General features: G+C 54.7%; 6 protein-coding genes across 6 annotated transcripts; 3 read left to right on the forward strand and 3 right to left on the reverse strand.

The window, feature by feature from the left end:
* Positions 1-187: 187 nt before the first annotated feature.
* On the forward strand, positions 188-1,237 carry BEM46 (alpha/beta hydrolase BEM46/Esterase/lipase/thioesterase; the record flags this gene model as incomplete). The annotated part of the gene is made up of 3 exons (XM_003850581.1): positions 188-341; positions 396-1,034; positions 1,084-1,237. 3 exons carry the CDS (start codon positions 247-249, stop codon positions 1,235-1,237), a joined length of 888 nt encoding a protein of 295 aa, XP_003850629.1.
* Positions 1,238-1,870: 633 nt separating this feature from the next.
* Positions 1,871-3,718, forward strand: MYCGRDRAFT_110106 (uncharacterized protein; the record flags this gene model as incomplete). Its single annotated transcript, XM_003850582.1, has 1 exon — positions 1,871-3,718. One exon carries the CDS (start codon positions 1,891-1,893, stop codon positions 3,532-3,534), a length of 1,644 nt encoding a protein of 547 aa, XP_003850630.1.
* Positions 3,719-4,631: 913 nt separating this feature from the next.
* CYP-77 (putative P450 monooxygenase) lies at positions 4,632-6,071 on the reverse strand (the record flags this gene model as incomplete). The annotated part of the gene is made up of 1 exon (XM_003851190.1): positions 4,632-6,071. One exon carries the CDS (start codon positions 6,069-6,071, stop codon positions 4,632-4,634), a length of 1,440 nt encoding a protein of 479 aa, XP_003851238.1.
* Positions 6,072-6,452: 381 nt separating this feature from the next.
* On the reverse strand, positions 6,453-7,323 carry MYCGRDRAFT_105085 (uncharacterized protein; the record flags this gene model as incomplete). The annotated part of the gene is made up of 1 exon (XM_003851189.1): positions 6,453-7,323. One exon carries the CDS (start codon positions 7,291-7,293, stop codon positions 6,652-6,654), a length of 642 nt encoding a protein of 213 aa, XP_003851237.1.
* Positions 7,324-10,368: 3,045 nt separating this feature from the next.
* On the reverse strand, positions 10,369-10,813 carry MYCGRDRAFT_81456 (uncharacterized protein; the record flags this gene model as incomplete). Its single annotated transcript, XM_003851188.1, has 1 exon — positions 10,369-10,813. One exon carries the CDS (start codon positions 10,797-10,799, stop codon positions 10,620-10,622), a length of 180 nt encoding a protein of 59 aa, XP_003851236.1.
* An 805-nt stretch (positions 10,814-11,618) lies between these two features.
* On the forward strand, positions 11,619-13,151 carry MYCGRDRAFT_94337 (uncharacterized protein; the record flags this gene model as incomplete). The annotated part of the gene is made up of 1 exon (XM_003850583.1): positions 11,619-13,151. The coding sequence occupies one exon, from the start codon at positions 11,619-11,621 to the stop codon at positions 13,149-13,151; it is 1,533 nt and encodes a 510-aa protein (XP_003850631.1).
* Between the last annotated feature and the right edge of the window lie 53 nt (positions 13,152-13,204).

The following is a 13,204-nucleotide window of genomic DNA, read 5'->3' on the forward strand; positions in this document are numbered from 1 at the left end:
TGGATGGAGACTGAGGCAGCTGTAGCACATGCGCGTCAAGCTCTCTGTGGTCCAAGCTTTGCGGATCGGCGACTTTTGAGGCCGACTGCAGGCATGCCTCAAGTATACAACTCCTTCCACCTTGCACTTTGCAACCATTCAACACTCTTCACTCGACTGCCAATACTTTCAGGGACTATCAACGGGCACTCTCGCTCGGTCGGATCGCTCAAAGCTCCTGTCCCCGAGCATCGATCATTCCCAAAAATGGCCGAGTCTCTCTGGCCATGGTTGAGGCTACCCTTCTATTTAAGTACAGCATTCGTGAGTCTCGGAGGTGGTGCTCTATATTACTTCCAGAAGTACATATCTTCACGACTTGCATTGAGATGAACATATGGCTGAGAAAGCAACAGCGAAATCATATATCCAAGAAATCTGCCTCCAGGAGCCCGCAAAGAAGTCCCCCAACCAGGCCAATTCGGTATTGAAGATGCTGAGCAGCTTTCAATACCGACTCCAGACGGCGAGACTCTGAGCGGCTTCTTGGTCAGACCACCGAACAAGTCTCAAGCAAGACCAATCACGATCTTGAGCTTCCATGGCAATGCTGGAAATGTCGGCCACCGACTACCAATAGCGAAAGTGCTGGCTCACGACTTGCAATGCACGACGTTGATGCTTGAGTACCGCGGCTATGGTCTTTCGACCGGCAATCCAAGCGAGAAAGGACTTCGAATCGATGCCCAGACTGGACTCGACTACATTCGAAATCGCGATGACCTCAAGTCGAGCAACGTTGTCATCTATGGACAGAGTCTCGGTGGTGCTGTCGCTATCGATCTGGTCACGCAAAACAAAGGCAAAGGAGATATCAAAGGCCTCATTTTGGAGAATACGTTCCTAAGCATCACCAAGATGATACCAAAGGCAATACCCATAGCCAAGTATCTGACACCGCTTTGTCATGAATACTGGAGGAGTGAAGACGTCATCTCAGAGATTACAGACATTCCAATTCTGTTCTTAAGTGGTCTTCAAGACGAGATCGTGCCGTAAGTTGTTAGTTCATCGATATCTCGCGCATTTGCTAACACTTCTCAGCCCTTCACACATGAAAGAGCTGTTCAAGCTCTGCCGCTCACCAACTGTCGTGTGGAAAGAGCTTCCCAATGGCGATCACAACAACTCTGTGGCCGAGCCTGGCTATTTCTCGCACATTGAGGATTTCGTGCAGTGGCATATCTTGAAGAGATGAGGTGTGCAGGTTTGATCGAGCAGAGAGAATCTGAGGTACTCAGATCCTTGAGTCTGTTGAGTCGGATCTGTGGACTCCGAACATGGCAGTGTCGTCCTCGACCATAAATGTGGTCGCGGCCCAGAGGTCCAGGGCTATCACCAATCGCCTGAACGGCTGGCTTCTTGTGCAAGAGGCACGTGGCCACGGACTATGGACAAGACGCAGGCGAAGAGGTTTAGCTGGTATCTCTAGACACGAGTCCGGATGCTTCAGCAGGACTCCGAGGGGTAAATTGAAAAGGACAGCAATGATAGTCCAGTACGGTCAAGCCACTTTCAGAAGGTTGTCACACCGCTTGTTCCTTGTCATCAGTGCCTGAAACGATTGTATATCGGACTCCTTCATTACTCACGTCGATCTGCTAGTAATAATCTCCCATGTTCTCCAATGTGCATACCTTAGAAATATTGCTCCGTCAAATGACCCCATCAATAATTGATAAGACCTTTCTCAAATTCCATCATTTCCCAGCGTATATTGATTGACTCAAGCAATTTACGTTCACGGCGAGGGGCTCGAGTTTGCGACTTCACTTCTGACACCATCTCAAGTCACAACAAGAAACATGGCATAACATCATACGACGACCTCGCATCGCGGTGCATTTATACATGGCCGACGGCATGCTTTCCGGACTGCTCGAGTATGCCGAAGGAGGCCCTGGCGAGCAGACCACTGCACTCAATCCGCCACCACGCGTCGATCCCTCGCGTACTGGCCACCCCGAAACACGAGAAAAGAATGCCGTCTACTGCGGATTCTGCACGCGCGGACAATACTACATACATCAGAGCTCCCTGGACCGGCACATGCGAGACTGCGCCATGGAGAATGGCTACATAGCGCGATACTGGCGAGCAGCCGGATGGAAACGGGAGCAACTGGAGCACGGCTACACCTGGGAGGGAGATCTTCCGAGAGTGAAGCCAGGGCGAATTTGTCTGCACTGCCATAAGGTGTTCCGCAATACTTTTGAGATCGCTAAACATCTCAATAAGTTGAACGATGGTGGCAAAGCGCGGGCATTGTTTAACCGCACATTTCAGTTTCCCGGGAATAGCGTCCCACCGGCGGTGGAAAAGGTGCTCCCTTCAGCTCAAGGAAATATGGGCGATGGCCATTCAGCCGGAGAGGAGGATCTAACGGCACTTTGTGGATTCTGCAACCGCCGCATCGTCGCGCGAACTGAGAATCGCATGGACCAGCATATTCAGAAATGTGCGGTCAAGCACAAGTACGTCGCACGACATTGGCAGCGAGCAGGCTGGCTTCCTGGTACGGCCCATGGAAAGGGGATGATATTCGAGGACGATGTGGCCAAAGTTCATCCCGATCGGATTTGTAGTGGCTGCAAATTGGTTTTCAAGAATGCGGCTGGGATGGAGAGGCATCAGAAGTACACGTGCACAGATGTGCCCGAAAAGGCTGAGAAGCCCCGACCCCAGCAGCCTGCGCAGGAGACAGCAGTGAACCAAGAACGGCGAGAGTCGCCTCCTTTGGCACCTCCATCGCGAACACAGCAGCCTGCGCAGGCGACGGCGTCGAGCAAGCGACCACGAGAGTCGCCTCCTTCAGCGCCTCCGTTGCGACCCGCTCCAGCTGTGATCGACAATTCAGCCCTGACCCAAGAATGTTTCATTGAGCGACTTGAGTACAGGATCAATCAAGTCCCTTCGCCGGAAGTCACGGAGCTGCTTATCAGACTCGCCCGAACGAACAAAGACGCAAGAGCAATTCCCAACGCACCACTACTTCCCAGACGAGGGCAATTCCCTCAATCTGCTGCCGAGCGACCAAACAAACTGCTCAAAACCGAGCCAATGCGACCACCACCACCACAAGCACAAGTCCAGGTAGGCGCCTCTAGACCGCCAGCACATCCATCTATCGGAGCCGAAGGCTCCGCTCTTTCAAGACCACCTCTACCCCGACCCGCCGCACCATCCACCTCCTCCCAAGTTGCCTCCCAACAGAAACCCTCAGAAGACCGGAAAGAATCTGTCCCCTACCAAATCTGTGAGCGCTGCAACCTAAAGTTCGATCCCGAAACCAACAACCCTTCACGCTGTGCTCGCCATACGGGCGTCAAGCGAGTCCGAGCGCAGGGAGATCCGGTGTCGTGGGCTGAGTATAACGATCCGAAGTTACAGGCGAGGTTTTATTGGGCTTGTTGTGGGAGGAGTGGGGACTCGGTGGGGTGTGCGAGGTGCGCGCATGAGCCGAGAGAGTGGAAGAAGAGGAAAGTGCCTAGTTGAAGAGATCATAAGAGAGGATGTTGTCCTGACGCTATTGGTGAGGCCCAATTGTCGGACTAGATCTCGCAGCCGTTGGATATGCTCATTGTCTCCGACACTCGAACTCATGGATGGATCTGAGATTCGAACGCAAACATCGGATAGTTTGAACCCATTACTGGACAACGATGCCAAAGCTCTGACTGCCAGCCCGGCTTGAAATATGCGCGGCCCCAGGCTATTCGAGCCGGCAGCTTCTCGCGTGGTCGCCAGCATGCAGCGACCAGAGGAGAGGCTCTCGCGGCAAAGAACCGGACGAAAATGCCTGGGGAGGAAACGACTCGGCGCAATGTATCGGAAAACTTATCTACACGGCGAATCACTTCGATCCAATACCTTTCGTGAGAAATTTGATCAGTGAAATCTTTCATTCATAACTCACCTATAAAACGCGCCATCAAGCGGATCTTCCACGCCCATCATAGCCGACCTACCGGCCGCCAGAAGCGTCAAATAGACCGTCTCCCTCTCGATCTGGTATCCCGTCTTCGCCCAGCGAGCGTTCAACCAGTCAGCCAGGGCGTCGCTCGAGCCGTACCACTTCCGCGAGTCCCAGCTCTCGAGCACCACGGCGGTCATGGACCTGCACAGTGGGCCTTCCGAGATGGAGGTCTCCGACGTACATCGCCCATGTCTGCCACGGATGAGGAGAGAGTTGATGGCCGGCATCATTTATCTTCTGCTTCTGTTGCGGACTGGTACTTCTCGGCCGGCGAGGAGGACTGGGAGATGTGAGGTGGACCGGGAGTGGGAAGTAAGATCTAGGTTTAGAACCTGGATCGAGACTTGGAGAATTGGAAGGAGTGTGCAGGGAGGGAGGTTCATATATGTCGAATGAAAGGCATTGTCGTGTCGGCATGACAAAGCGATCAAGGGCTGCTTTTGTCCGACACAAAGGGTGAGAGTAGACGTTGTGATCTCCATTGTCCCACCCATTGTGAAGGCTCGTCCATTGTCGAACCCGTCGCTGATGGACCGTTGCATCGATGTCTAAGGCAGGTGTAGACCGAGATCAGTAACGAACGTGCCTCACGCAGACATCGTGACGAGTGCAGATTTCAGGTCCAGACGAGCTCGACCTTCCCGCCCATGATCCTGGCGTTGAACCACTCCATGATCTCAATCTTGCCCGCAACGGGTTTCGCGTCCTTCAGCACGCCTGAGCGAACAACAGCCTTCACAGCCAGTGCCAGCTCCATCATCGCCAGGTTCCGTGCGATGCACTGTCGCGGACCAAGACCGAACGGAATCCAGTCTCGCAGCATCTCAGATGAAGGATTGAGCCAGCGTTCCGGCTGGAAATTCTGTGGGTCTGGGAATACTGCTGGGTTGAAGTGCAGCGCGGAAGGCGATATGCCTACGATCGTACCGCTTGCAAGGCGATATGTCCTGCCGTCCGGCGAGGTGTAGACATATCCCGCTGGCGGAACTTGGCGTGGAAATCGAGTCGGATTGGCACGCAGTGTCCGTAGGCCCTCACGAATGACACCATCGAGATATGGGTGTCGTTGAGCGTCGTATGTTGAGTCGTTGTCTGGTGTTTTAGCCAGCTCAGCCTGCAGCTTTGCGTAGATGAACGGATGCTTTGCCAGATTCCAGAGGATATTGCTTAGATTCAAGGCCGTTGTGTCCGTGCCTGCGAAGACGACGTCTTTCATCTGGACGTCTGCTTCGTCAACGCTGATGCCAGCTTTCAGGAGTCGGCCTTGGTAGGTGCCATCGTTGGCATCGATGGGCCTTTCAGCTAGACGCCGCGTGAAGCTGTCCACCTTGAATATACTCTTCTCTGTTTCCGAAGCCATTGGCTGAAAGTAACTCAACGAGGCGAATACCCGTTGAAACAACCAAGGCGGTAGGAAGAAGAATCGACCAATCTCAACGATGAAGTCAACATAAGCGCCTGCACTTTCCATCGTCGTACCGTCGCTCAAGTCGCCATACTCCTCGCCAAACAAATACGCACCAACAACATTAATCGCAAGCCCTCTCGCAAGCCTCAACACATCCACCCTCGCCCCGTTCTTCCCCGCCTCCTCCTCCAACTTCTCCACAAACTCATCAATACACCCCTGAATCCTCTTACTCCCACCCTTCACCGCCCCAACACTAAACATCTGCCCAACAGCCCTACTCCTCACGCCTCGATACCCCGGATCCCGCGCGCTGAAAATCGTCTGATGACCCTCGGCATCGAAATTCTCGTAGAACGGAGCTTTGAGGAACCCGCCCTTTTCCGAGTAGATTTGTGCCAAAGCGCGACCGTCGGCGATAACGACTTGATTGGGCGATATTCGGACAATGGGTCCGTAAAGTTTGTGCAGGGCGTCGATTTGCCGGCTTTCGTCGCCGATGATGGAGTGGTACCAGGACCAGAGTGGTGTTAGACGGCATTTCAGAGGTCCTGGGATGGATTGTAGTGGGTCGAGGTAGGTAGTAAGACTAAGGCAGCCTATTGTCCAGATAGCGAGGACGGAGAGAGCTAGATGTGCGATTGGCATCTCGTGAAACCATACGAGGACCGCCGAAGCGGCCATTTTGCGCCAGCTTGTGGATGTTGAGATGTGTCTTTTGTCGAGATTGCGAAGTCGGCATAATGCAAAGTGTGCGTTCATGCTGAGGAAGAAGCTGCCCCACTTTCTGCCAGGCTCGATACCTACAATGTGCAATGGAGTTAGCAGGACACCTTGTATATTGGACAGTCAGCTGGAAAGTCTACCAGAAGTACAGGTAACATAGCAGGAGCCGCTGAGAGAGCGTAAAGGTAGGCGTACAAGCAGGCGTACACTTTAGAGTGCGTTTTCATCAGTGCCGAAAAGCTCACCTTGACCTGGCGATTGCATCAGGCAACAACATTCGGCGCACTGAGCCTGGACTGACTGTTATTCAAACGGGGGTGTGGATTGATGCTTCATAGCACTCAACTACCCTCAAGCTGCTGCTTTCGCTTTCCTGCTTCTTCAGCAGTCCCTGTCTTATCCTGCGCAGTATCTCAAAAGCCCTGCAACCACCACGGGCCTCCGGCTCGTTGCGACGTTGCGTCGCGCTGCCTCGTCTATCGCCCAGATATGCACCAGCTAATCACGATCTGGCCATGTTAGCCTGCATGCCCCTCGGACTGCCTTGCAACGCATTCGGACTCTGCATTCCATTCCCATTCATACCTGGCACGCCACTACCCGAACTCCCTAACCTCTGCATTTGCGGCGTGTTGCTGCGACTCGCAGGCCGTTGTTGACCATTGACGCCCGCGACCATCTGGTTCATGTTGGGCGAGTATTGCATCGCCGGGCTGGCGGGCGCCATGTTCGGACTGACGTGCGCCAGAGCGGGACTGCCACCGTTGAGGTTCGCGTGACCTTGGTTGGGGCTCTGCTGCTGCATCTGCATCTGCATTTGTTGCATGCGCATCATCTTCTGAGCGTACGCTTGTTGCTGCTGAGGAGGGGTTGAACTGGTCACGGTCGATGTCATGTTGGCTTGGGGTGGGACGTTGCCGTCTGTGCCGTTGCCGTACATGCCACTAGCCATGTTGCCGTTCGCCATTTGCCGATTCGCTTGGTAGCCGTTCTGGTTGTTGTAAGCTTGCTGCTGTTGTGGCTGCTGCATGTTCGCGTTGGGCTGCGAAGGAATGCCGGCTGCGGCGTTCATCGCGTTCTGCCTTGCCTGAGTCATCGTCTTAAGCTGTTGCATTGCTTGCATGTCCAGTTGCTCCTGCGACATGTTCGGGTTGGCTGCGCGTAGTTGCGTCTTGATTGCGGTAATCGCGGGCACAACTCCAGAAGACAATTGCTGTGGACCGCCGTTTGGAGTCGGAGGAGGCGGCATGCTTGGAGATGCCGCCATTTGCTGACCAGATCCGTTCATCATTTGCTGCTGATTGCCATTGGCACTGTGCTGCTGCTGTTGTTGAGTGAACGCAGCGGCAAGCAAGGCCTGGTTGTTTTGCAGTTGCTGCTGGTTTGTCATGCCGCCTGGACTGGCCATGTTGCCGTTTGCCATCTGAAATTGCTGCGCGGCGTATTGTGGGTTCCGTGCTTGAATATTCGCTTGCTGCATCTGCTGCATGTTGGGATGCTGCGCAACGCGAGCTTGCATCTGCGCTTGTGGAACACCCTGACCATTGCCGTTGGGAACGGCCAAGTGACCATTCCTAACAAGCGGCTGCATTGGGCGGCCCTGTTGTTGGCCTTGGACTTGACCGTTGGCGTTCGGAACCTGCTGACCGTTGGCTTGCATTTGTGCATGCTGCTGGGGCAGAGCAGCACCCGGCGGACGCTGTTGACCAGGTACACCAGGTTGCATGCCGGCTTGACCAGCCTGTTGCTGCTGAGCTGCACGTTGCATCTGCAGCTGGCGCTGCTGCTGCGCTTCGAGCACCTTGGCACGGTGCTGTCTTGCAGCCTCGAGCATGGCGACGTCCCGCTCGTGACGCTTCTTGCTGAATTCCTGTGGGGTGAGCTTGACTTGGCGGACCTGGTTCGTCGTCTCAGATTGTGACTTCCTCTGAGCAGCAGCGCGAGCGGTCTCGGCTTGTTTCCAAGCTGCTTGCTCCCGCTTCTTTGCCAGTTTTCGGAAGCCATCAACCATCCACAAGTACCTCGTAGATCTGCGTTTCTCAACTCTGGTGGGTGTCGTTCGCCTTCGGAGCGGTATGTGAGTGGGTCCGCCATTCGCCGCCGCTTGCTGTTGAATAGCAGTGACTTGAGCCTGGTAGCGTCGCTCAGCAGCCTGTTGGCTTGATTCAAGCCTATTAAACCAAGTCTTGAAGTAGACAGTCTTGCGCATGTCTGCTGGGAGCGACTCGAGTTCGACCCACCTCTCGAAACACTCCCACGGGGTCCTGCGCTCAGCGGAACTCTTGTATCGAGTTTGCAACGACAGCTCATCTGCAATAAGCGACCAATTGAACGTATACTCCTTCGCCAACTTGCGAAGCTTCTGATCATCCTCCCAAATCCATTGTGAGCCGTTGCGGTATTCATAGAATGCAGTGGACGGCATGATGAATTCGGACGGCGGTCGGAAGGCATTGTTAGAGTGCAGTCTGTCGCGAATAGGCTTGTTCTCCGCTTGGAACAAAGCGCACTCGGCCGGTTCGGACGCGTCTTCTCGACGACTCCGCTTCAGACTCGGCTGAGACGACAGGACCTCCTCCTCGTCGTCATAATCGTATCTACTCCGCTTCCTGCTTGGTCCGGCTGCTTTCGGAAGAATCTTGCCCTCAATAAACCTCGACACAGCCGTGAACGGCGCTGGCTCGTGCTTGATTTCTTGATCGAGGAGGCCCACCTTTGGCAAATTTTTGAGTATTTGTGTCGCCTTGCCAGAGGCTTCGAGCTCGCCAAAGGCATCGGCCAGCTCTGGTGCGACAACGACGCGAGTCCAGAGAGGCGATCCTGACCTTGGGGTCTGCACGGCGTCGTCTTCTGGGGCTGAATCTCCATCGCGGTCCAATTCTGGCACGTCCTCCGTCACAGCGGTCTTCTCGCTGGGATCCTGTACTTTGACCTTGACCTGCAGTCGCAGTCTCCCCGCGACGTCAGCGTTCACCCATTCACAGCATCGTTCGGCGAGCCAGGCGCAGGTGCTCCGCTTGAGTCGCTTCTCAGCGCGGAAATCCTTGCGCATCCATTTCATCTCTTGCATCATGTGGTCGTGATGCGAGACAGGCTCCTCGGGTTCCTTGCACTTCTCCATCTGGCGCAGAGACCACTTATTCGCATTCTGCAGTTGATATATTCGTCTGAGCATCCTGAAATCCAGTCGCTCGTGCAGTGCTGTGTAATGATCCTCGGTGGAAAGTACTTTGACACCTTTACCAACAAGATCGGGAAGAGTCCTAGTTCGTGAATTAGGCGATTCGTGCGCCTGGATTCTGAAAAGTGACTCGAGATAGTCACGCTCGGGATCTTCCGCCGCGCCTTTCAGAACTTGGAGCTCGTCAATGACGGGTTCGACAATATCGACCAGACGGAACTGACTCAACGATCGGGATTCACGAGGCGTCTGTGGTGGTCCAAGTATAGATGACAGAGACCTGGCAGTATCAGGATCTCCAGGATGTCGTCGAGTGAGTGGTGAGATGAGCTCAGACTCCCGTCTTCCAGCGAACGACAGTTCAGGAGATTGCAATGAGGTCTCGCCGAGGATTTCGGATACGGACTTTTGACGAAGTGCGCCAGATGAGACCCTGGTAATCATTCTCGGAGTTGTGCCGCTCTCGGTACGTCCGGGAGAAGCTTGCTGGCTCGTGGTGTCCACCCGAAGACCGGTCTGGGCGCGAGGCTTGACAGCGATGCTCGCTTCGTCGTCGTCCTCTTCCATAGGCTCCGTCGGTACTTCCTTTGCAACATCGGCCAGCGGTTTGGGAGCAGCCTTCGCAGCCTTCATGTCTTCGACCATTTCGCCAGCCTCCGTAGTCTCTTTACCAACCTTCTCACCCGGCTCAGGACCATCGACACCATCTCGCGCTGCCTGTTCCTCCGCAGATCTCGCTGCGGCTTCACGCTCCTCCCATCTCAGTTGATCGTCCGGTGTTGCAACGTCGCCCAGTGCTTGTTTCCGAGCGATCTCTTTCTGTGCCTCCAGCAATCGGTCGTGTTCTTCTTTCTCCCGTTGCTGTTCAGGCGTAGGCTGCAACTCCTTCGGCGGAGCAACCTCAATCTGACCGCTATCGGAATCCGGTGAAGTATCTGGGGAGTCCACGGGCGGCCCAGGTGTCGCAGCAGAGTAGGCTCCGACCGTGGAGGACGGAGAGGACGCCAAGTCAGCATTGGGTGCCTTTGGTCTTTGCGACCTGGCCGATTCTGATCCTGATCGTCGCTGTGCTTCCTCCGCCTCTCGCTCGCGCAGTGAATCTTCCTGTACCTTCTGAGCTGGTAAGTGTACCACTTTGGCAGGTTTCTGTGGGCTCTGCATGTCCAGTAGTTGCTGAGCCGGCTCATCGAATTGGGCCTCGTCCTCGGGTAGCGGCCGTGCAACATTCGCAGGCGCGGCAGAATCTTCGTCCGGTTGAGGTGATGTTCGATGAGAGCTGGCTGCTGACCTTACTCGATCCGCGTCTGCGACAGAGCCTGTGGCATTTGCAGGCTCGTTTGCGACGGAGGATGCTGGAGTGGCATCATTGGGCCGCAATTCGGACACATCAACGGCGACGGAGGATTCGAGTTGCGAGCTAGATTCTGCAGATTGAAGGGTAGGTTTCGCATCGGATATAGAGTCGTCATGGTGTTGTGTTGAGGTGAGCGCGCCAGGTGACGGCCGGAGTGTGAGCGCTGTTGAGTCGAACGCGACGTTCCTTGTCACATGTAAGTGGAATGACGAGAACAACAATACCAGAAAACGTACCTCGAGAGGTCGAATTTTTGCAGAAACTCGGCGTCATCATCGCTGCAATTGTCTGCGTCGAAGGACTTGTTGAAGAGGGTGGAGAGCGGCGAGTTGTTTTGAATAATCCCATGTACGGCTTTCAAGCCGAGTAGGGCGGTCGCGCGCACGCGAGTGATGGATCTATAGTCGGCCATTAGCATCAGTTGCCATCACATTTCCATCAGAACAATTATTCTGATGGCAAGAACAGCATGGCTAGAGCATACGAGATGATCTGAGGTGAATTGTGGAAGGGCGACTCACGTCAAATCATGCTGCCTGGTTGATACGGCCTTCTGGCGTAATTCGCGACACTGCAATGACATGAGCGTCGCTTTGGCGAGCGCAAAGCCACATCTGTCAGATACGATCGGTATCAACAGATGCGAGCCAGAAGAAAGAGGATGGCAATAGCGAAGGCGTGGTGGACGTGGACGTGGACGTGGTGGTGCTGAATGCGGGCTCGTAGAAGTGGGCGTCGGCGTCGTGGATTGCGACGGGGAGGAGGGACAGCGGGCGATGAGACAGCTGGGGGTTTGCGGCAAGCGAGGCCCGACCAAAAAAGTTAAAAAGTCGACTTGGAAATATTGTTTCTCAAACACGCCCAGCTTGCAACAGTGTCTCATCACAGATAAACATTGCGACCATACCACGGGAATCTACGTCGTTACTACAGCATGGCATCGACCACAGGAAAGCGGAAGCGCAACGATGTCCCGACGAAGCCCGTGAAAAAGATTGCCAGCAGCAGCACAAAACCTGCTCCAAGGCTACAAGGGAATGGAACTACGACGAATGGCCACAAACAGGACGATAAGGCTCTGGCTCCATCAAACGGGACAAGTAGCAAGCAACATAACAGCAGTGCTCCGGTCCACATTCAAATCGTCACCGGATCCTACGAACGGGTGCTTCACGGCTTTGCAGCAAGAATTCCTCGATCAAAATTAAACGTCGACTCTGACCCTGCCACCACGCAAAAGCGAGCAGATGAAGTCTCCTTCTCCGACAGCTTCCTCTTCGCCGCCCACTCCTCCGCCATCCGCTGTCTAGCTCTCTCATCTTCAGCAGAAGCGGACAAATGCCTCCTCGCGACCGGAAGTTCAGATGAGCGCATCAATATCTACAGTCTCTCCACCGTCCCGCCATCTCCCTCTGCACCCAACCTGCCCTCCCTCTCCGGAACTGCTATCGCCGAGAATCCTCGCAACAAGTCTCTCGGCAGTCTCACTCACCATGACCGCGCGATAACAGCTCTCCAATTCCCGACCAAATCGAAGCTCTTCAGCAGCGCCGAGGATGCCACCATCGCCATATCCCGGACCCGCGACTGGACGGTCCTCTCCTCCATCAAAGCGCCCATACCGAAACCTCAAGGTCGTCCTTCAGGCGATACAGCCGGACCGGGAGAAGTGCCAGCTGGTGTCAACGATTTTGCGATCCACCCTTCTCAAAAGCTCATGCTGAGCGTCGGCCGCGGAGAGAGATGTATGCGACTGTGGAATTTGATGACTGGCAAGAAAGCTGGTGTGTTGAATTTTGATCGAGATCTTCTCATTCAAGCGGGCGAGAGCAAGTTCAGCAGTGGTGAGGGACGGCGGGTATTGTGGGATGGTGAGGGTGAAAATTACGTGGTCGGATTCGAACGTGGTGCGGCGCTATTCGGTATCGACTCGAAGCCGAAAGCGGTCATTCGACCTTCACCGTCTTCGAAGATCCATCAGATGCGTTTTCTGCCAACGACGGAGGGCGAGCCGAGCGTTCTTGCGCTATCGACCGAAGACGGGAGGATCCTCTTCTACGATCTGGAGGGTAGCGCTGAAGCTGCGGACGCCTCGAAACTTCCTCTGGCTTCCTGTATCGCCCAACTTGGAGGTGCCAATGCCGGTATTAGCGGACGAGTGAAGGACTTTGAGATTCTAAAGCTGGGCACACCGGGAAGCGAGGAATCCCTGGTCTTTGTGACTGCCAGCAGCGATGGCGCCGTGAGATTATGGAACGTCCTTCGATCGCAATTGAAGACCGGCAGCGAAAGTGAGGAACCGACGCAGGTTGGCCAGCTCATCGCTACTCATGAGACAGGCAACCGCATCACTTGCCTTGGAGCGTTCTTGTTAGATGGCAAGTCTAGTGGTGTCGAGGAGCCTGAGGAGGAGGGAGGTGCTGACGAAGGTGAGGAGGAAGATAGCTCTGAGGATGATGCCGAGTAGAGTAGTCCTCATGGAGCAGGCAGCGTCCGTTGAAGATATCCTTACCTAAGGTG

This window comes from Zymoseptoria tritici, chromosome 7 (genome assembly GCF_000219625.1).
Source record: "Zymoseptoria tritici IPO323 chromosome 7, whole genome shotgun sequence".
Taxonomy (NCBI): Eukaryota; Fungi; Ascomycota; class Dothideomycetes; order Mycosphaerellales; family Mycosphaerellaceae; genus Zymoseptoria; species Zymoseptoria tritici.